This window comes from Myotis daubentonii, chromosome 1, assembly GCF_963259705.1.
Source record: "Myotis daubentonii chromosome 1, mMyoDau2.1, whole genome shotgun sequence".
NCBI lineage: Eukaryota > Metazoa > Chordata > Mammalia > Chiroptera > Vespertilionidae > Myotis > Myotis daubentonii.
The window spans coordinates 158,409,366-158,432,341 of record NC_081840.1 but is presented as its reverse complement, the minus strand read 5'-3'; the positions used below and the strand labels follow the sequence as shown (position 1 = coordinate 158,432,341).

At 48.8% G+C, this 22,976-nt stretch overlaps 1 protein-coding gene across 1 annotated transcript in view; it reads right to left on the bottom strand.

The window, feature by feature from the left end:
• Positions 1-767: 767 nt before the first annotated feature.
• Positions 768-22,976, bottom strand: part of GATA3 (GATA binding protein 3) — a 30,780-nt gene continuing 8,571 nt past the window's right edge. Inside the window, 8 exon segments of the mRNA XM_059663879.1 lie at positions 768-2,879; positions 6,822-6,947; positions 11,154-11,299; positions 16,336-16,872; positions 19,097-19,130; positions 19,132-19,211; positions 19,214-19,273; positions 19,276-19,707. Coding sequence (XP_059519862.1) covers positions 2,595-2,879; positions 6,822-6,947; positions 11,154-11,299; positions 16,336-16,872; positions 19,097-19,130; positions 19,132-19,211; positions 19,214-19,273; positions 19,276-19,336 — 1,329 coding nt within the window. The 5' untranslated portion in view covers positions 19,337-19,707 and the 3' untranslated portion in view covers positions 768-2,594.

The window sequence follows — 22,976 nt, the reverse complement described above, 5'->3', positions numbered from 1 at the left end:
CAATAACCACATAGTATATTTTTTCTATTATGTTGGCTTTTTAAATGTTTTAGAGAAATAACCCAAATTTGTGTACATATTTCTCAAGTAATCTATGGATGAGCTAATGCAACTATTTCAAAACTGAGGCAAAAGAGGTTGAAAATTAATTAGAGGTACAGTTTACTCAAAAATATTTAAGCAATATTTAAGATCTACGATCTTGTTGTTTTTCTGGGTGAGACCCTCTCTAGTATTGCTCCCCTAGTGTGTCTTATATTTACTTTAAATGAAGAAAAAACAAAACCATTGAAACCATGAAAATACATAACCTTCTAAGAAACTGAATCATATATAGTAATCATATTTTTTTCAAATCTCTCATATCTTCTGGAAATATCTTAGAATGTTGACTCAATATACAGGATGATAAAATGACATTTTCCTGAAGGAATAAAATCAAATATGCCACTACAGTACCTAAAATAAATGGAGCTAGAGTACTGAGTTTGGGATTTTTCTGTGTGCCCACCCCCCCACCCCCACCTTCTCCCACCCTAAGAATGCCAAGAATTTCAACTCCCTGTTCTTAAGGTGAAAGGGCATTCATTAACTCAGATCTGTTCGTGAAGAAGCGAGGTAGTGAATCCTGAGACACTGGAACAATACCACAAAATCTCCCAAGTTTCAGATGGCAATAGATGATGATTTCCTTCAGTGCCTCAAAAGAAACTGAAAACAACACTGGAATTGTAGATCATTAATTAGGACCCAGTAAGATCTCCATCTGCATCTCAGTGATTCTCGACTCCTTTATTTCAACATTTAGCTTTAGGTTTAAAATATTTGCTAAGAAAGCAGAAAGGTGATTAACAGAAGTTTTTAAATGTGTGTCATAGTTACACATTCAGTCAACAGAGGAAAAGGAAACTATACAGCATAAGTTACAAAACGGTTATTTCGTGTTTCGCAAACATTCTAATAAATTCTCCATGTGGTGTTACTCAATTCCACAGTAGAAAGCAACAGAAATGACCTCAAGAACCAGCCCAGCTCCTTCACGTCTTGCAGAGAACAGTGAAGAATCCCTCAGCGGCAGTCCGCCTGGGAATCTCAGCGAGGACATCTTCCCGTTTCTCCTGTGAGAAGACTGGCTCCTCATTCGAGGTGCACAAGGAAGAAGGAGCTACAGCTCACTGAGGGACCCCGGAAGTTACTCCCACCCCAGCGTAAATCCTCGGACTGCATGGAAGGCTCTATAGAGCCGTTTCCCAAAGGAATAAACGTGGATGATCTGGGGTTTGCATGATCTCCTAGTGAATAACTTCCCATGTTTGGGTGTTGTTTCTTTTTAAACTTCTTTTTCTTAAATTAGCTAGAGCTACCAGGTTCTAGAAGAGCGTGGCCACACTTTGATACGATGTTACTGGGTTGTTTTAAAATATTTCCACTTTATTATTATTTTATATTATTATTCCAACAGATTAGATTAAAGGCAGTGATCACTAACACAGAGTACAACAGAGCTAACAATCAGCCAGGCTGCTCCCCGGGCCAGGGTTGTCCGGCCTAAGGTGCTGACATGCATGTCGGTAGCTCATACACTGCTACCCTCATAGCACAGGCTGCAGGAGGAGTGAGTCAAACGACAGGTGCTGCTGTACCCTTAGAAGCTATTTAATAAATATCATCAAAAAACAAAAGGGAAAAGAAGCCCTCTGGAGCACAATCACCTTAGGTCAATTGAATATTATCTAGTTTATTCAACCAAAAATTGAGAGAGAAGAAAAATATTAAACAAAAAAAAAAAGCAGATCTTAACACTAGCAGTAAATAAATTTGTACAATGATTCAGTCTGTATAATATGATGAAATAAATCTACATCTTTTCTTATTTTGGTGCTTTGAATTATACATACAAACAACAATTACAGGGACTGGATCACGCAGCATGTAGGCCTGGGAAAAGGCTATCTGAAACCCTCGATGGCAAAAAATGAGTGTTAACACAGATTGCCCGAACTGATACAATTTCCTAAGCAGAGGCCCACAGCTTTGAACAAATGATTCGCCTACGACTTTTTTTTTTTTGTTCTTTTTGTTCTTTTTTTCTTTTTTTTCTTTTTTAAATGCATCAAGCACCTGTGGCCAGTGAAGAAAACAAAACTGGCCGTTTGTCCATTTGGACATCAGACCTAGTTTCTTCTTAATTTCCACACTTGCTTTCCCCCATCTTCCTTAAAATTCTTGGCATCCTTTGTGCCTTCCTTACCGCTACCCAGATGCAATAAAGTCTTCTTCAAATGTACAGTATTTCTTACATTATAAGTTATATGCAATGTTCAGCATTTTTTTTTCACAGCACTAGAGAGACCCTGTTAAATAGGGAACATGAGTCTGAATGGCTTATTCACAAATGGGATCCAGATTCAGTGATTGGGAACGCAGACGCCACAGCGAGCTCCTCGGCAAAAGTGGCAAACATTTTGCCTTCTGCCTTCAGAACAAACAGATATCCATCGGTTCTCGGTTTCATGATAGACTCCTGCAAAAATGCACGTAGAAGGGACTGGAGGCACTCTCGCCTGGAGGCCTTTGAGCATCGAGCCGAGAATCTAACCCATGGCGGTGACCATACTGGAAGGGTGGTGAGGTCCAAAGGAGAGGCTGGACGGCGGGTGCATCGGCGTCGGAGTGGTCAGCATGTGGCTGGAGTGGCTGAAGGGCGAAATGTGGCTGAGGGAGGACATGTGTCTGGAGAGGGCGGCTGGGTTGAAGGAGCTGCTCTTGGGGAAGTCCTCCAGCGTGTCATGTACCTTTTTGCACTTTTTGGATTTGCTAGACATTTTTCGGTTTCTGGTCTGGATGCCTTCCTTCTTCATAGTCAGGGGTCTGTTAATCTAAACAAAGATCAATTTTTTTTTTTTTTACTTTGTTGCTGGCTCTGAAATGGTACAGGCTTTCCCACTCCAACACAGGTCCCTCTGACTGCCCAGCTCGGGGCTCTGCTCTCCTGGGGCCCCTTCCGCCCACCCCATCCTGCCTCCTCCCCGGGGACCCACGGGCCCGCGGGCTAGGTCTGCGGCGGAGCTCTGACTGTCAGCCTCTATCAGTTTCCGAAACCAAGAGACCGTAGGAAAGGTGTTCCAAGCAGAGGTTATTAATCATGTTCATCCACATCAGCCATTTGGGGGGAAATCTGCCTGCGGGAACTCTGAGTCCCCAGGGACCACATTCTAGAGAACTACCCAACAGGACTGTATTTCCCTAAAATATAGTAACTTGTCTTATTCATTAGGGTTTCCTTAGACTATTTCATCGGGATGGAGGCATCTTCAAGGGGGAAATAACATTTTGTCTCCTCCCCTGAAATTCGTGTTGGACTTTAAAAGCACTGCTTGAGGCGGCCAGACGTGTTTATGTGCATCTGCTTCGGGAAACTAGGACTGTACCCCGATTCAAAGTAAATTTTGGCTGCCTCTCTTCTACCTGCCCTTTGGCAAGGAGAGGTGCTGTCAAATCTGCCCCAGGAATTTGTATGTTCTGGGGTCATATTTTAATACAACCTATCTTTTCAGAAGGTCATCTCTTGCCCCTGTCACAGCAACTGCAATGACTGAAGATTGCAATTTCTACCTAGTTCTGACTCTCCCCTGCTAACTAGACAAAGAGCCAAACCACTTGGGGGATGCAAAGCACTGTCCTAGCATGAAAGTGCTCTCATCCTAAAAATCAAAAACCAGGCAAGAACTAAAGACAGAGGCAAGCAACTACTCGAAAGGTCACAAGTCTTCAGCCTCTGAGACAGCATACCACCTCTCTCTTCTCCGTAAGACTCACTGGTTTTCTTTTTAAGATACATTTGCTTTTGGGGTGGGGGCAGGGGGGAGGGCGTAGGCTGAATCAAGACAGGGGACATTACAAAGCCACAGAGACCACTCTCCATGAGGAGTCAGAATCAGATTAACCGCAATAGCAGTCATCTGTCCCGTGCAGCAACCCACATCTGGCCTCGTTTCCAGGGAATGCGGCAAAGCAACTCAAGGAGGGAATGTCAGGGTCTCGGTCATTCCTGACTCCTGGGAAAAAACATCCTCAAGGGTGAAACAAGAAAGAAGTTTCTCATGGCTCTAGGATCTACCTGTTTGTTCCAAAAGTGAACAAACAGCAGTTAAGGAAGAAAGAATTCAAACAGCCAAGAGCGACGGGCTGCTGACCACGCTTCTGAGAGCAGCAAACACACAGCTTCCTGGAGCTGAGCTGGGAGAGGTCACGGGGAGGGGGAGAGGGTGTCGGGGCGGGGGGCAGTGGCAGGGGGTGGGTGGGGTACAGAACCTCACACTGGAGCTGAGACCTGATTTCCCCTTGTGCCAGGAAGGCAGCGTAAGGGATGGCAGAAGAGCTAAAAGGTCGTTGCCAAAAGAACCTCTCTGGGTTCCTTCTTCAAAGTTATAATCAAGGTAAAGGAGCTCCTCCAGAGGCGATAGGAATCTACTGTCACATCAAATCTTCCCCCAGATAATGTCCGGACACACAGCTCTTTACCGGGATATCTAGATACACACAGCCAGGTATCTAAATATAACATCTAGTTACACCGATAGCCACACAAACCCAGATAACTAGTCCCAACACCACCTAGATTCACTGATACTGAGATAGGTAGTTATCTAAGCACAGAGATAAGCAGAAAGGGAACTAACTTATGGCATACATATGCAGGTATCTCGATGGGCAGAACAAACAACAGCACGAAGAGAATGTTAATGGATTAGTATCTCTTATTGTTAAATACACACACAAAAAAAATAGCCCCCTTTTGTGAATTCTCACTAAACCAGAGAAGACAGAAAAGCCACTCTTACTGATGAGCAAGTTTCTCTCCCACAGGAGCCCAGCCATGAAGTCATGAGCTAATTAAGAATAGGAGGAGAATGAGCGGTGAAGGGAGGGCCTGGACTTTTCTTTGATTTGGTGAGAAATTCATAATATTCAGAAACATTTATCTTAGCTTGGACACAAGTGAGATCATATCTCATCATGGCTAAGGAGTCAAAGAAACTCATACCTGGTTAATTTCCCATACTTCTATGGAAATAGGAAAGAGATATACAAACACACTCAATTCATTGCTTTGAATTGAACTCGGGTACATTCTACAACGAGAAGACATTGAGTTTCCACTGGTCCCCATCAGTTCTGATGCTCCCCGGGAAAGCCATTAGCTCCTCTGAAATTGGTCCTGCCTCTGCCACTACACCAGCCATGTTCCCTTGCACAAGTTACTTGCTTCTCTGAGTCATAATTTCTTTAAGTAAACCGGAAATAAAAATAATTTCTGCTCTGTCTACCTCATGAGACTATTTGAGGCTCCACTGTAATCAAGTAACATGAATTTGAAAATCATAAATTACAACCCTAAAATAATTTTATAGGCTGTGCTGATGACGGGAGAGCTCATAAACTCTAATGCCCCAAATCTTCCAGATTTTCATCACAAATCTGTTTCTCTCCACTGCAGTGAGCAAGTAAATTCCCCCGGGGAAAACGGACTTGGGCTTCCATGCTGATAAATGTATGCAGACACAGGCCAGGGATCTGAGAGAGAAGAACTGAACTCTGGGAAGACCCTGGTTCCATCAGTGCTGGCCCTGCTCGGGGCCCGTAGCAAGAGGGTGGCACTGAAGGCAGGGAGGTGAGTTTTTCAGGCTCTCTGGGAATCTCAGCAACTTATCCCCAAAAGGTAAAAAAGGACAAGGGTGCTGGGGTCACCCTAAGAAGTTCTCCTGTGACTCAAGAAATTTAACCAGAAACACTTCCTCCCCAATTCCCAGGTATTCCTGGGTAAGAAGAGGTGACTGCCAGAATGGCCGTGAGCAAAAACGCTCTGCCTTTTCCCCGTTCAGCCCCAGACTTTGCCAAAGTCAGATTGGCCACGAGACTTTCGGAAAATCAGGCGGAGCCAAAGAAGAGAGTGACAGCGAGAGGGAAAGGACAATTCTGTCTCTGGGACTAAGGCAAACTTCAGGCCTCACTAGGTCATAGCTATTAGCCAGAGTGGTTTTGGGGGAAACTTTTTTTTTAAGGCAAAGACACTGCAACATGGGTGGTCCCCAAATTAAAATGTTAGAACTGACAAAGCTAAACCCAGGTGACTGACAATTATCATTCTGCTAATGACATATAGAAGGAGAAAGGCAGGGTTTCTTTTCCCTGGTCTGGGTAAGCACTCTGGGATTCTTTCCTCAGCTTTCCTCGGTTCTCTGCCGAGTAGGACAAAGCCAGCAGATGAAATCTCTCAGACATTTCATCTCGTGTCTTCTATACAGAGAATCCATTTAAAATTCACAGCACAGGGTAAGCCAAGACTTGCCCCTCAGTAACTGAATCTCGGGCCTCTGCGCTTCAGGAATTTTTGTGCCATGAATTACAGTTCTAGTTACTTTGCTCTTTTTTTTTGCCAGAAATATAAACACAAAGAAACATCAAAATATAAACGGTGACTTGTTTTTGTTTTCCAAGGGGAAGTTTTTTACCCTTAAAAACCCAGACCCGAATCCACCACCCATGTTAGATTGCTGCATTACCTGCAGTGTTCCCTGATATTCTCCGCACCTACCACGGGGGCTGGATTGTCTGTCTTTAAGGCCTTCACTCTCAGCAAGGCTACGCTGTACAGAGCAGTTCCCTACACTGGGTCCTGCCGCACTGATTATCGGAGGCCTGTTGTTCGGCCCAGAGAACAGCATGCAGATTGAGAAGGGGGAACCTGGAAGGGTGACGCTGTGCACTGGGCACCATCAGCAAGGGCGACGGCTGTGGCTGGCCCCCCTGACACTTACATTGTGCAGCTTGTAGTAGAGCCCGCAGGCGTTGCAGACAGGGTCCCCGTTGGCATTCCTTCTCCAGAGCGTGGTAGTGGTGGTTTGACAGTTTGCACAGGACGTTCCTGCCCTTCTTGCTGCCGACTGGGGAGTGGAGAGAGGGGAGGCGGGGGGGAAATCAAAACAAATGTTAAATGTGTTTTCAGAACTACAGAGACAGACATAAAAAAATTATCATTGAAATCAAAACTAGCAAGTGGCCCACATGAAAGTAAGGAAGATCCCCAAAAGCAGCCTCAAAAAGAAAAATATCGAAGATCCACTGGCAGAGGAGCGTGCCAGCCTGCAGCCGTGTGGTCAGAATTTAGCCTGCTGCGCTCCTGTGTAGAATTTGGGAGGATCAGGTAAGCCAATACTACCCTCTGAGTCAATTTCCCCCTCTCCCTATCCCACAAAGTCCACCAGATGTTTAGTTTTCACGAGTGGCCATTCTGAATTAACCAGTAGCCTCCTTCGCCAGGCCCACAAAAGGTCTTTTTCAAGTGCAACTGCTCAGATATGACTTCTCAGTGAGGCGCCTGGCCATCACAATTACTAACAGCAAAGTAAGCACAATCCCAAAGGCACCAAAAGCACTTCATAGACCCCAATAAAACAAGGCTGGCTTATAAAGAACAGAGTGCTAACGGAATGTCTGTGCCGGGGTGAGCTTGCATACATGAGGTGCATAATTTAGGAAGCACCAAGCAGGACATCCAGAGTGAACAAGACCTCGGCAAATTCACGGCAGTCCTACGGTTACACAGCCCACACTCAGACTTGGTCACTCCCGGTGACAGCCATGCTCATTCTCTTTAGGCAGCTTTTAGTTAATGAGACAAACTATATAGAGGGGATTTTGGTCTTCAACGGGAACGTGGCCCCTCCTCCTGCTCTCATCTCATTCCACCTTCTGGAAATTAGGTATTTCCTATTTGCTGTTCACAGAGCACAATAGTTGCAGGTCAGATGTCAGCCTCAACTTGAATTTTAATTATTTGATTGTGTCACTGCCTTCATTTCTTTTAAAAGAGAAATTTATCTTTCACTTTCTTTTGGCACACATTTACAAGGGGACTATTCTCTATGTCCATATTGTCAAAAAGAAAATTAAACTCAAAAACTTTGGGGGAAAAATGGAGTTGGGTCACTTCTAACATTCACCTCTCAACTCAGCCCCATCCCCCACAACATAAAAAGAAAATTTTAACCACAAAATTATTCCTGCCCCTCAACTCAAAAATATTATGAAAGACAAGTGGAGGAGAAAGAATTCAGTTAGCTTGATTAAATAAATAAATAAATAAATAAATAAATAAATAAATAAATAAATAAATAAAAAAAATCTGGCATAGTTATAAAAGCATAGGACAAAAGGGACAGAAATTGTGGCGTACTTTTCCATCAATATTTAATCAAAGATCTGAAGCTGTCGGGTATGGAAAACCCAGTGGCCATCCTGAGTTAACCAGACTGCTTCCTTTCCTTTCAAAGCCACTAAATTGCTCTACAGATACGCTCCTCCATCCTACAGGCTTAAATAGCAGAGCCTCTCTTTTTTGTAGTAGCGGTACTTATTTTCTGCATTCTAAGGAACTGGAAATTAAAAATAGCCCTTATCTATCATAATCAAAAAGGTTCTACTTTTTGGACGCCCACTTTAAAAACAATTCAATATAATCTACCTGCCTCTAACCCCACCTGCCTTCATGAAATGTGATAATTTAACACTCAAATAACTGGTTCTTCTGTATTCTTGGGGAGAAAAAAGTACATTAAATCAGTGCTTAATGATTTTGACAATTATGTTATTATGTGATTATTATGATCTTCCTGTACTTTTTTTTTTCCTTTAAAAGAAATACTCGGATATAGTAGACTAATATCTACTCAGCCACCGGATTTCCCAGCCCAACAACTTGGAATGTATCACACAAGTACATCAGGCCAACTGGTAAAATTAGAGTGTGTCCTTTGCAGTATATTGTCAGTTTCATAAATAGGAGCAGACTCAGAAAACATCTTCGGTCTACAGACTTTATGCGAATTTATGCAGAACCTCCCAAAGGCACACTGTTTGATTCACTAGCAGGAGACAAAGTACATTAATAAAGCAAGCCAGTCAGCTGGTTGTCAGACCTAGGAAAATCTTGGCGGCACTGAGGGACGAATTCTATGGCTCTTCCCTTCGGTCACTTCTCCCATTTCCTGCATGAGTTTACTCAGTGTTAGATATGCATCTGACGGGGAGCTAGCTACATGTTGGGCTGGGTGGCCCTCAGTGAATCTGCAACTGTGCAAAACATGAAAATAAACTGGAGAGACAAAGCTGGGATGGAGGGACAGGAAATATAAGAGAGAAGAAAAAGAAAGGTTCTAGGTATTCAGAAGTCAAATGCATCTAAGGGCTTAAAACAAACAAACAAACAAAAAAAAACCTGAATGTGCTCCGAGTGTCTCTCAGGACAGAGCATATGAATTCTATGGAACTAAAACTATAAAACCACCCAGAACAGATGAGTAAGACAGAAAAGACAGCTGGAAATGTGACAGCCAATGAACTCTAGAATTAAAAGTAATTATTACTCAGAGTCTAGTGATTGCTTCTGAAAGGTGAGTGAAGACAATATTATACAAAATGCAAGGGGAGCCTCCTATGCAATCTGCCCAGACAGAAGAAACCCCAAGAAAATGTCAAATGTACTCTTGCTCATCAATCAGCCCATAGTCTGAGACTTTACTTCCCCTTTTTCCTTCTTTACTTCTACCTTAAAAAAAAAAAAAAAAAAAAGCTCAATTATAATAGTACCATGACTTATTTTTAACAAGAGGTTTTTGTTGTTAGTTTTTTCTTTTTAACTTTTTTTTTTAATGAAGGCCAGGTTTTGAGTGATTCAGAACATTCTTTTGTGGTGTGATCATATTCATTCTGTGCTAACACCTCCAGCCATTTTTTTTTTTTCAAACACGTCTTGTTCTGATCCGTTCAAACATCTTGACGTTTAGGTTAGGGAAGCTGAGTTGTTGTTTATGAGTTATCTCCAGTGCTCAGATATCCGGCAGCTTTTTCCTAGGAAGTTAGCTTTGCACATGAGAGAAAGGAAAAAAAAAAAAATACCAATGTGCATGGGGACCAGGAGGTTGAGAAAGTTGGAGAAAGGGGCAAAGATCAGAAAGAATAAAGCCTAGAGACTAAGGATTGCCAAAAATTTGTCACGTGGGCACTTCCATCCCTAGAAAGTCTCTCCTTCTTCTGAAGAGGATGTGAAAGGTGTTGAATTGCCCTAAAATCTGATGGGAAAGACACACGATTCTTTTTTTAAAAAATAGAAAGGATTTGGATTTTCTCCCCCTTAGAATTTGATGGATGCTTCTTCAACATTAATTTGCATGGGGAAACCCCCTCCTCCCCACTCTACATGGTGAATGTCAACACCACAAAAAACATTTTGATTTCTCGACTGTGGTTGTAAAGCTATGCTCTGCCAAGCCTGCTTTATTTGTCTGTTACATGCACTTGCTATTCAAGCTGGCCTGAGGTTCCGAGGACAAGTTGACAAATGAACTTCTGCTAGTTTTCCTAATAAATGCTTGATAGCACCAGGTTTTCTCAAGTGTTTGTAAAGGGTTAAGAAGTTTAAGAAAGAGAAAGCGTGGGGATAAAAACTAGCACCCTAGTGATAGTAGTTCAATGGGGGTATCTAAGACCAAATGGGGGGATCTAAGACCAAGAGGCAATCCGGGAATCACACAATTTTTCCCACAGGAATTACGTGTGGAAAGTCCTCACTTTCTAAGACGAAAAACTCCACTGCATACAATGTCTTCAGCTTGTGAAATCCTGTTAACTGGCCCCATTAATCTTAAATCACTGGCATGAGATTCATCCAGCACTGAGGCTGTGATCACTTCTACCACTTCAGGACCAAGTTCTGGGGGGTGCCTGGGACATTCTATTCTCATCCTAGGTTTCTCCATCTGTCTGTCATTATCAATGCATCTAAAGTCAGTGGTCCTGGTCCTGTTAAAGCACTCCTGCTATTATCGAATACATTTCAGATTTGATAACCAAGAAGTCAGCACACTTAACAATTTGGTAAGTGACTGGAGAGGAAAATAATGAGAGAGAAAGCTTTTCTGTGCATCTAATTTGAAAAAAGAAAAGGGGGGAGAGGGGCACTATCCCAAGCAAGCTGACATGACTTTGAGCTGTCCTGCCAATTTCCTGCAGAAAGCTCTCCTTCCGGGAGAGAGGAAATTAAAAACACCAAATGGTTAGTATTGGATCAATGCTTCCCAAAGACAACTCACCAGCCTTCGCTTGGGCTTAATCAGGGGTCGGTTCTGTCCATTCATCTTGTGGTAGAGCCCACAGGCATTGCACAGGTAGTGCCCAGTGCCATCTCGTCGCCACAGTGGGGTAGAGGTCGCCCCGCAGTTCACACACTCCCTGCCTTCTAGAAACAAGATCACACATAAGTCACTTATGGAAGGGAAAAAAAAAAAAACACAGAAAAGCTGATAGGGCACAGAATTAGAGAATGACAGTCAAATAGAGAAGTTCTTTTTTTCTCCCTCTCTTCTCCCTCTTTTAGGGAACTTTCCCACCCCATCTCCCTTGAAGGTGGCTGCCATGCTGAAAAGAGTTCTTAAATGGCCAGCTCATGGCCTAACCCATACACATAGAAGTGGCCCATGAATAAATTGCAGCAGAACCTAGTTCTGGGCCTGCCCAATGCTGAGGACCAAGGCAAATTTCAACTTGAAAGTGTTCCCTGAGAAAATTCGGAGCCCCAGACACCCAAAGGCAAACATTCCATTCATTTCCCTCAAAGGAAAACAAAAAGTGACTCATTCTCATCAGTAGGTCTGTCTACAGATTGATTAAGTAATAAAGATTAGGATGGGGAGAAAGGGAAGATGAATCAATGGCAAGATAGGTAAACAGATAGTAAATAGATGAATAGATTGATCAATTGGCTGACTGATTTTAGTGGCGAGGGCTTTTGATTTTACTTCCCATAAAACTGTAAATGTCCCTGGCTGGCAAGTAATAGATGAACACCCAGCAGGGTCCTCTCATTTCCACATTTTTTTTCCTCTAGAAAAGGCCAAGGCTTTCCACAGTTTCCCAGGCACTGTGATAGGGACTGAAGTGCCATCTTTAGGCAAGAAACCTGGAGATGAGGGAAGGGAAAGGGCCGGGAGAGGGGCAGAGTGAAAGGCAGAAGATCGGAATAGGCCAGTTAGGGACGGGGGTGGGGGGAGCTCTTGGTCAACTCATTAACCAAGGCCTGCCTGCAGTTGCTCTTTCTCCAAAAAAACAAACAAACAAAATCAACAAAAACCGGCCAGGCGAGGTTTGGGCAGCATTCACTCGGGGCAGAAGAATGAGCCAGACCCACCTCCGGAGGGAAAGCTCCTGGAGAGAATCCCTCAAAATACCATCTCAGGACGCGGGGAGCTTGCTTACTGAACGCTTTTCAACTTTTGCAGGAGGAGGACTGTTTCTGGGCGAGCTTGTCTGGTTGTTGGGGGCTGTTCTCCACACCTGGCTGCCCTGAGAAGGGACCCCGAAGGAAGGAACCCCCACCCCCTCTATCCCGCGGGCCAGTGGGTTTGCTCTCTTTGGGGTACTGGGAGGGAGGTGCTGGGGGATGGGCAAAAGAGAGATGAGCTCCTAAAGGTTGTTTTAAGAGATTAATCAGCTAACTCAACGCAGCAGAGCAATGGGGAATCTTGACTCCTGGCTGGGAGGGCAAGGCTGGCCTGGGGACAGGGCCTGTGCTGCCTCTGGAGACCCCAGACCGAGTAGGAGGGAATCAGAGAGCTTACACCTGTGGCCATGCTTTCCTCCAGGGGTGAATTTAGAGAAGGAAAAGAACTTTTAGGAAATGCAAGAGGGTTTTGTCTCCTTTCACTGTGGAGTCCATGCCAGTACTGGGTTGTTTTTGTTCACTTTCCTTTTCCAAAAAATAAAAATATCTATGTCAAGGAGTTAAGAGATTTTATTATTATTTCTCGTTCCAAATTTTTAAAAAAGGTTCTTAACTTAGGGTCTTCACAAATCCTTCCAAGAACCCCCGTGATTCTCTACAGAAACGTGGTCCTGGTGTGCCGGGAGCACTTCCTAGGGACCCAATAGCTTCCATCGGTCCTCAAAAAAGGCTTTGGACTGAACTGCATCCAGACACCTTTCACGGGGTCCAAGCCCGAGGGCTGTAGCCGCTGGATGTGGGGTAGGCATGGAGGAAGGAGGGAGGGGCGTGTGGGCAAGGAGGTGCCAGGGGCTGCCAGAGCCAGGAGGCCAGCAAGCCCTGCAGGCTCCGTGCCCCAAGTGGGCACTGGGTCAGACCCATCCGGGGACAGGGATGCTGGCCTGGCCTGGCTGGGGCTGCCTACCCTCCATCCTGCCAAGACAGGGGCCTCTCAGGCTCCCAGCCATTTTGTCCCTTTGCTACTTGCCGCTGGAGAGCTGGCGTGAGGTTCCTCTGGCTCCCTGCTCCTAAGCACCCTGGGCTGGGGGATCTCCCAGCCTGACGAGATAGTCTGACTTCCTTTCCTTTGTCAGGCGGTGGGGAGGATGACAGCGTCCTTTTCAGAGGGACCTTAAGAGTTAGCAACGGTTGCCTCCTCAGCAAGGCGCTGCTCAGTAGAGCAATTTTCTGTCTTGATTCACTCCGCAAGTTTGCGATTGACTTGCGTGGGTTTTACTTATTTTTTCTTTTCTCCTTGTTGCCTCTAGGCCGTGACTTCCACAAACAACCAATTTTCCTAATGGAGGCCCTGACTGTTTCCTGCTTTCTCTCTCTCTCCCCTCACTCACTGCCTAGTGTGAGCAACTCACACAGACACCTCTGTCTTAGGTGACAAGAACCACAAAGCTGCGTGGCCTCTTGACATTCAACAGCCATTTCAAACACCCCTTCGCCTCCGACTGAAATCCAGAAACGGGGCTGAAGGACCGGGGTGGGAAGCAGGGGTGGAGGTTGTGAAGAGGAAGGTGGAGTAAGATGCCCACAGGAGGTGGGCAGCTAGGAAATGGCCATTTGCAGAAGGGCTTTGTCTTTTGTTTGCAAAGATCTATCCCAGCGCCAGCCCTCATTAGAAAAGCAATAGGTGCCCTAACCACAGCTTAACGGTTTCTCCAAAATGCGACAGCCCTCTCTTCTCGGTCTCCTCCTTGGCAAGTGCAAAGAAGAGGTTTAAAAAAAAAAAAAAAGCAACCACTAAAACCAAAAGAATCCCCCTTCTCAAGAATGCCCACCACTTCCACCGCCTTTACACAGAAAATGTCTAGAAACTCCCCCTCCCTGATCCCACACTCCCAAAAGTCCCGGCTCCCTGGATGCCCAGGTGTGCTGGCCTTGGTTTTTTGTTTTTTGACTGTGAGAAAGAAATAAGAGGAGGAAGTAAAAAGTCAAATTTCAATTGGCTCCTTATCTCTCTCCCTACACACACACACAAAGTAAAATAGGTATATAGGTCCCCCCGATTCTGGTTTAGAGAAACCGCAGCTCTCCCCACCTCCCTAATGTTCATGTTCATATTCAGAGTCTTTAGGGAAAAGATGAGAGAAAGAAAAAGACTAAACTGAGGGGCGAAGGTGTGCACAACACAGGGGGAGAAATCAAACATGGAAATGAGGGCAGAGAAACCAGAGGCTTTTGGAAAAAGTCCTCTGTCCCCTCCCCCATACACAAACCACCACACCGGCCTCAGATACCACGATCTTCCCCCAAAACTTTTAGCCCCGCCAGAAAAGAGAACTTAAAAAAACAAAACCCCATCACTACCTCAAACTGCACAGGTCTGCTTTCTTTGCCATCAGACCTCAAGCCTTTGATCTAATCCCAGGTTTTCTGCAGAAAACTGCACCCCATTTCTCTCAAACCCTCTACTCAGTGCCAAGCCCAGCCCCTGACCAGGCAGCCAGGCCACTCTCCTGGCCCGCTCTCCCTCTTGCTTTCTCTCTGACTCCACCAGCAGCCTACCTCCCTCTCCCTCTGCCGACTTTCATGTACTGAACATGCAGGTCTAAGTTTTTCTGTCAGCCTAACCGCATCCGGACTCTATTAAAGTTCCTGGCTCGGGATAAACAATGCAACTGTCGCGTGCAGCAGTCTGAAAATAATTGGATTAGCTAAAACATATCAACTAAATAGAGACAGTCCTACCCAGGCAGTCGGAGTGAATGTCACCCTGGAAAAAAACCTGAAAACTGATCTCATGGTCACTGGGTGCCCAGAGCCCTCCCTCTCAAGTTTTCTAAACCGGGGTTTTGCCAGCTCTGTTTCAAGACTGCTCATCTCGCCCATAAAAAACAAGTAGTTTTCACCACTTCTTTGTATACAGAAACTCCATAGACGGAGGACAGAGGCAAGACAGTAGGAATGGACCGGGACAGTCACCCACCCTGAAATGGACACACCCACCGCACAACAGTCTTCACAGAATCATCTCTAAAAACATAACTGAATCTCATCTCAGTGAATCCCAAGCTTTCTGATTCAACTGCTTTGGTTAGAAATAAAATTAGTGGTAGATTCTTTCTTTCTTTCTCTCTTTTAAATTATTTTATGTGGGTTGGGAGGTGGTGGACATTAATGCAAGTGTTTACACCAGGAAAATAAATAAATAGTGCGCTGTTAAGACAGGGTGTGTGCTTTTTGGAGAGAGGATGAGCAGAGGAAGCACAGGCACACACCTGAGATCTGTTGCCGTCCTCCCCACCTCCTCTGGCTTCAGATCCGTGCGGGACTATGTCCTGAGACACCGGCCTGCCCCTGCCCGGGCTGCAGGTACCTGGCCCTGTCTGCTTTTGATTTACATGCAGCTGCTTCCCGAGGTCAGAGCCTCCCTTGCTGTCCCAAAAGTTACCACAAGGACCCCCTTTTCCACGCAACGAATATGTGGGCTGCTTTTGCAGCGTCACGCCCAGTGCAAAAAAGATATATACACTTTATTTACACATGTCTGTATAAAGGGCTGTCCTCTGCTGACTGAATGACCCCGGTAGAGCTTGGCGGAGAGGAACAGTCAAAAGAACTCAGAGGCCAGGAAGGGTCAGAGGAGGGACCTGTGTTTGTTTAGGTTTCAGGAGGTTTCGTTTTAGCATTAAACACTAAAGAGCTATTCCCTCGCCTTCCATTTGGTCTTAGAAACTGACTGAAGGTTACTGGCAGAGCCCGTCAGCCTCCCCCAACCCCCCAGCAGGCAGGCAGGGGAGGGTTTGTGTTTGTGTTTGTCTCTCCCCTTTCTCAGCCCATTGGGGGGTTCAATTAGATCCCACTGCCACTCTGCTCTGAAGACTGGACTGAGAGGGGACACACCTCGTTCTTTGCGGCTGTTAGAATGGAAAGAAATCACATCTCAGAGGGGTCTGGGGCAGCACCCCGTGGAGCCAGCCTGGGCTCCCCTTTCCCTACCCTGGATTTAGGAGAAGGAAGAGGCAGAGGAGGAGGAGCGACCCCAGGGGAGAGCAGGCGCCTACCTGTGCTGGATCTCGCCTTGGGCCTCGACTTGCACCCAAAGCCGGTGGGAGAGCCCCCGAGCAGGGTGCTAGGAGGGAAGAGTCCAGAGCTGTATTCTGGGACGTAGGGCGGGTAGGTGGTGATGGGGTGGTGCGCCGAGGATGCTGCCCCTCCCAGGGTGGTCATGCTGCCCCGCGAGTGTGAAGACTCCAGCTTCATGCTGTCGGGCAGGGGCACCTGGTACTTGATACATTCCTTCTCATCCTGCCGGCCTGAGCCCGCGGAGCCGGGCGTGGACAGGGACGGGTCCGGGGAGACGTCCTTCGGCGGGGTGGGCGGAAAAGTGAAGAGGTGCGGGCTGGAGTGGCCCGCCGACAGGGAGGAGGACGAGGCTGGGGGATACACCGAGAGAGGCCCCGGGGAGCCGTGGTGGATGGACGTCTTGGAGAAGGGGCTGAGGTTCCAGGGCGAAGCAGTGTGGTGGCTGCCCAGGGCTTTGCCACCGTCCAGCCAGGGCAGGGATCCGTGCAGCAGCGGTGGGCGACACACCTGGCTCCCTGCGGGAAAGGGCAGGAGGCAGAAAGGCTGGTGAGAACAGCCCGGAGGCCCTCGGATTCCCCTCCACCCCAGTCTCCCTCACAGGAAAATCCCAAACACAGACCGGACCGGGGAGCAGGCCCACTCTCTCTAATCCAGGTGGTGCCCCGAGTACCTTGGGCAGCACACACTTCAATCCCTCCCTCCCACACAAATGTCCCATCAAAGCCCAAAGCATGAAGGGCCTGTGTCTGACACCCAAGAGGTGCTGAGATGGAGTGAAGAAGGGCCCCTTGGCTTATTGGCCTCTCCAGATACACTTTCTAAATCACATCCCCTGCGGTCCCTCTCTAGAACCTGACTTGATTTATTGGCTTCCTTCAATGGCCGGGGTCCCCCATCCTAGACCTAATCCCAGCCAGCCTGATAAGAGTCAGCTGTGAGTGATGAGGCCTGAAGGGGTGAGCCTGGCCTCACAGCACTCAACACCAGGAAAATCCACTGGCCTGGAGACAGGCCAGCAGCAGTGCCCAGCTCCCCGTGCCCAGAGCAGGAAGGAAAGGGCTGGGAAGAGAGGAGAGGGGAGCTTCTTAGGGTTCCTTGCAGGTAACCCTACTTCAGTGCTTGCTCATAATTGGCAAGGCCTGATACGGGATTTGCAGGGAAACTGTAACTGTTCAGACTGCTGGAGAAAGTTCCCAAGGCTGTGCCCTGGGATGCCTTTCTCACCCTCCCCAATCCTGTAGAAGAAAATAAATTAAGGCCCAGATGCCCTCCAAGTTGTCCCTCACACAGCATGATATGTGAATGTTCACCTGAGCTCCTGATACACACAATTCCAGCTCATGTGTATGTTTCGCTCACACACGGTTGAAGGTAGCCATAACCCAGACAAGTCCATACATCCACTCTGAGAGGGGGGAATTTAAACTGCAAGTTCAAATCCACACACACCTTGATCTTTTAATCCAGGGCCTGCCTCAGCGTTTGACGTTCTATTTTAACCATTAAGAACAATACTGAAACTAAAATCTTAAGAGGGAGGAAGGGGAGGAGAGAGGAGGGGAAGGAGAGTTCTCTGAACACCAAGGGTCAAGATTCAGATTATGCAGGAAGTAGTATAGTAAATAGTATGAAGTCTGCATCCACGCATTTCCACTGAACTGCTGATCTGCACCGAACAAGGGCAAAGAGCGCCCCATCCGCAGAAACAATGGTTGAAACGTGGTGACAGCAGGGCGGAGGACGCCTGCTGCCGGAGGGGCTCTGTCATCTCCGCCAACCCGGGCACTGAGAGAGCCTGGCGCGTGAAACTTTGCTATTTCTTCTTTGAAAACCACCCTTGCTGCTGGCAAGCGCTAGTGCCCCCCACTCATCCCCAACCCCAACTACACAGGGCTGGGTTTCTTTTTAGCATTTCAGAACTCCCAAACTTCTTAAGGTGAAAGAGAAAGGAAAAACAAAGTTAAGGCAACTGTAATCGCTCCTCCATAAAAAAAGAAACCCTGGTGGATCCTCAACCTTCTTTGGGAGCCTCAGGGACTGTTGTAGGCCGGGGAGACGGGAAGGCCGGCGGTGCGGGGAGCAGCAATGGGGCAACCTACAAGCAAAGCCGCAGGAAAATTCTGTGCAGCCGGGAATCTAAGAAACCGCAAATGTCTCCACCTTAGGGCAGGAGTCTTCCCACCAAAACCCCTTAAAGCACCACAAGTCCATTCCTCCGAGCGCAGGCATAGCTAGACCTGCCTAGAAACCTAAGGTACTCGCTTTGCGGAGCAGTCAAAATCAGGGCTGTGAAGAAAGCCGGCTCTCGGGCCTCTCTGGAAATGTGTCCGCTGGCAGAAGGAGCTACGAGATAGCTGGAGGAGCGAAGCCCTTTGCAAGGACCGAGTCTGAGCCGCTTTGGGCCAGCGCCGGGTGCCCGCGGGGAACCTGGCTCCGGGCGCCTAGGCCCTTGGAGGCCCCGGTCCTGCGGCCGCGCGGGGAGACCGGGCTGCAGCCCCGCGCCCGCCAGGTGAGCGCCAGGCCCCAGGGACTCCAGCCGCGGAGAGGCGCCTCCGGGACTGTTGTGAAAAACACACTCTCAAGACGGTCGAGACTGCTTCCTCGCCCATTTCCGGGCCCCAGGTTTTTAAAATGAAGCACTAACGGCGCTGAGAGCTTTGGCTGTGTCTCCCCACCCCGGGTCCCTCCCGGCCTCCCCGACCTGGGGCAGCGGGGTCTCCGCACCCGGGGTGGACTCACCGTGGTGGGTCGGAGGGTACCTCTGCACCGTGGCCCCGCACCGAGTTTCCGTAGTAGGACGGGACGTGGTTGCCTTGACCGTCGATGTTAAAAAGTACATCCACCTCCTCGGGCAGGGGTACTGCGCTGGGTCCATGTAGGAGTGGCTGAGGCCCGGGTGGTGCGTGTCTGGGTGCTGCCGTTGAGGACCGCAGGGTGGTGGTGGCTCACCCAGCGCGGCTGGTCTGCCGTCACCTCCATGGCCCCGGCTGCGCTCGCGCCCTCTCGCCGGGCCCGGAACCCGCGGGTGGAGAGGGAGGGCGATCGGTCTGGGCGGTCAGGGGCGGGGGTGCTCCGAGGATCTGCAGGTGAGCTTGCCGTCGGAGGAGCAGGACTCGTTTAATGATTTGTTTTCAGTATGGGAATGGGAAAGGTGGGAAGGAAAGATGAGCAAATGAGATTAAAAAAAAAAAAATCTTTTAGTGGTAGTTTAGCAAAGAGAAGAGGAAGAAGAAAAAAAGGTACAGAAGGATAAAGGGGCCCCAAACTGCAAAGGGGGGCGAGAACAGCTGGAATTCTGCAAGTGAGGCTCTTCTACAGCGGCTCCAAGGCGGAGGCCCTCCTCGAGTCACCTGCAAAAGAGAGAAGGGGAGACCTGGGTGAGCTCCGAAGTTCTTTGGCACCTGAGTTTATGAAGTGGCACCACCTGCCCTCGAGCCGCCGGCCCGCGCCCCGGGACACGCGCACACGCGCGCACCTCCTACAGAGCTGGGAACACCCGGACGCAGCCCAGGAGGGAAAGACTCCCAATGGACATCCCGCAGCCTGGCTCTCCCGGGAGCCCGGGAGCCCGGGAGCCCGGGACTGGCTGAGCCCTTCCAACTCGGACGACACTCCCTCCCTCCGGGGGACACCGGTCCCAGGTCCTTTCTCCAGCCTCTGAGGAACTCTCCAAAAGAGAAGGGTTTGCGTTTTAAATGTTGTACAGTTTTCCAAATGCAGAGAAGGGGGAAAATCAAACTAAAATAAATAAATAAATAAATAAAAGTCGCCGGTACCAACCTGGTTAGCGAGGAGCAGAGAGGAGGAGGAGGCGTGTGACCTGGAGCAGAGAGTGCTCCGTCAGATTGCGTGGCTTGCTCTGTCTTGCGCTCTCTCCGTCTCTCTCTCTTTTTCTCTCTCTCCCTCTCTCAGTATTTTTTTTTTTTTTACAGGGAATGCATTCTTCTGAAAGTATCAAGACGGCGCCAGGCAGCTCAGTGTTCGCAGACAGCTGTGGCGCGACGCAACTTAAGGAGGTTCTAGTGTCATCTGCGAGAGAGGGAGGAGCCTGGCGCTGGCGAGGAGGGGACAGCCTCCCCCGCGCAAGGAAACTGCAACCCAAACCCGCTCCGGGGCTTCACCCCCAGCCCCCTCCTCTCGCCCCTGCACTGACCGGAAAGGGGCGCCTCGCAGGGCGGCCAGGGCGGGGAGCCCGGGGGCGGCGGGTGGGCGAAGCGGCCGGGGGCGGGGGCGGGGGCGGGCAGGAGGGGGCGGGCAGGAGGGAATTCGCGCTCTGGCCCTTTAAATGTGGCTCCAGCTCCTGCCAATTCTTTCCGGCTGGGTGGACTATTCCTTGCCGGAGAAACCGGCCTGCTCCATTCATAAACTTAATTTCTACAGGCAGAGTTGCTTTTTCAGACTTTTTAAGTGAGCAACTTTTTTATTATTATTCATTCTGGGGAGTATTGAGAAGTTCATTGACTTGGTGCTATGAGCATGTAAAACTGATCAGAAAAAAAAAAACAAAATTAACGTCCAAGTACTTTGAGATTTGCCTCTGGAGAGAAATGTCTGCGAGTGAGAAATCAGGCAAGAGAAGTATGCCTTTGATTGAAACTCCGCGTTACTTTTGGAGTCGTTGTCAGTACGTTCCCTGGCCTTTGGAGTTCACAAGCCCCGCGAAGGTTTCAGCTGTTGCAGCTGTCCTTTCCAGACCCAATATCTGTAATCGAACTGTGCTTTTGACTTCAGTGGCAAAAGTGGATGGGATGGATGGAAAGGAAAGAGGGAGGAAGACTCCAAATAGTTCCAACTGCAGTGCGGGACTGGAAAGGCGGGACTCGGGTCTTCACTACAGTGACCCAGCTTTCGCGGACTTACTCGGCTTCCCAGCGTACTCCCCCGCCTCCTTCGGCGGCCGCGGGGCAGGACCGCGGCGACCTCGCGGGCTTGGGACTCGGGCCGCGGAGCTCCACACCCGGCGGAGGGAGCGCAGCTTGGAGACGCCCCGCAAAGGGCGGGGCGGAGGCGGGGCTGGAAAAGGAGCCAATCAGCGGGCGAGGCTATGGCCGGGCCGCGATTGGCCGGCCCCGCGGCCTCCAACCTCCGCTGCCCGTCCCGGTCCTTTGAGTCACTGCATCCCCTAGTGGCGCTCAGTCTCCTGCAGCCGCGCGCGCCCGCCGAGGTGGCCGGGGCGCACAGGGGTCAGGCGGAAGAAGACTCAGGTTCCACCCTCCGTTCCCCCAGCACAAAGTGTGAGATGAGAGAGCGAGAGTTCTCCCGCAGGCTTTCCCACGGACGGCACTAAGAGCTTGATGCGGGTTCTATTGAATGGAAGACATATTCCCTTTTCGCTCCTCCACCCCATAAGATTCCGTCAAATACAAAAATTGGAGCTGGAGGATTCCTTTCATGCAAAAACATCGATATTCAAATTCAGCCTTCACTCGGTGAAGGGGAGTTGTTTTAATACACAATCCTTATAGAAAGATGAGTAACATTTATTTTGAATAAGTGGTGAAAACGTGGGTCCTCCGGGTCTTGGATTTGGAGTTTCTCTGGAGCCTCCATCTCCTTAAACCTGGTGTTTGTTAGAAGTCGGTCGAACAGGAAGAAAATCCCTAAGTAAAGCACCATCACCACCACCACCCAACCACCCGGCTCCTCCTGAGCCCGTTTCGTCCCCGGCTGTCAGGGCGGCCCATCGATCTTCCCTTCTCTCTGACCACTGCTCTCTAGGGCCAGTCACGCTGCCAGCCTCTGCTGCTCACAGCGCTCTCCAAACCTTTTAATTATTTAGCTTCTAACATTCACCGGAAACCGCTCCACAAACGGGGACAGAGGAACGCGCACACACATTTTTGCTAAAAGTCCCGAGATTAAGATTAAGAATGGAAGCAGGAAAAAATGAACAGCGCTTCTCCGAGCGTCAGTCCCGGACCAGGATAGATGCGGGCCTGACCGCGGTCCAAAGCCACCCCAGACCTGGAGGCCGCGAAGGATAAAGGGAGCCTGTCCTGTGGAGAGAAGTGCTGCCCACGCCAGAACTTGAAAATGTTAACTTTTGAGGCCGAGAGCGATTTTTAAAAGACAAAGAGAAAAGATGTGTGAGAAGAAGGCCTTCCGGTGTAGCGGCGCCTCTCTGATAACCTACCATACTGGGGTTGGGGGCGGGGGGGGGGGGGGCATTATTCGTTTTAATTAAATCACAGGCACCCAAGTCGGGCTGCACTGGGATGGAGAACCCCCACCCCCCGACCATCCTGAAAAAAAATGAAGGCTCTGTAAGGCCCCTTCAGGTCTGGGTGGTTTGGAGCTGGCAGGGAGGCGCGGGGGCTGCGGCTGTATACCCGGTGCAATGGAGCCAGCCTGTAGGGGGTATTTAACATTTAATTCCCAGCCGGTCCGCCCCTGTTCCCGGACTGACAGTGGGTAATTGGGAAAGAGGACGTTGCTCTTTTGATGGCCCGCGCCGGCCAGTCTCGCCGACGCCACACTGTGTTTGACGTCACGGGCCCAGCCCCAGAGCCGGGAGCACAGAGCAGGGGGGTAGCAGGGGGGAGGGAAGGAGGAAAAAGGAGAGGAGAGGGATACCGGGGAGGGTGGGCCGAGGTCGGCCTTGGGACCCACGGGAAGGAAG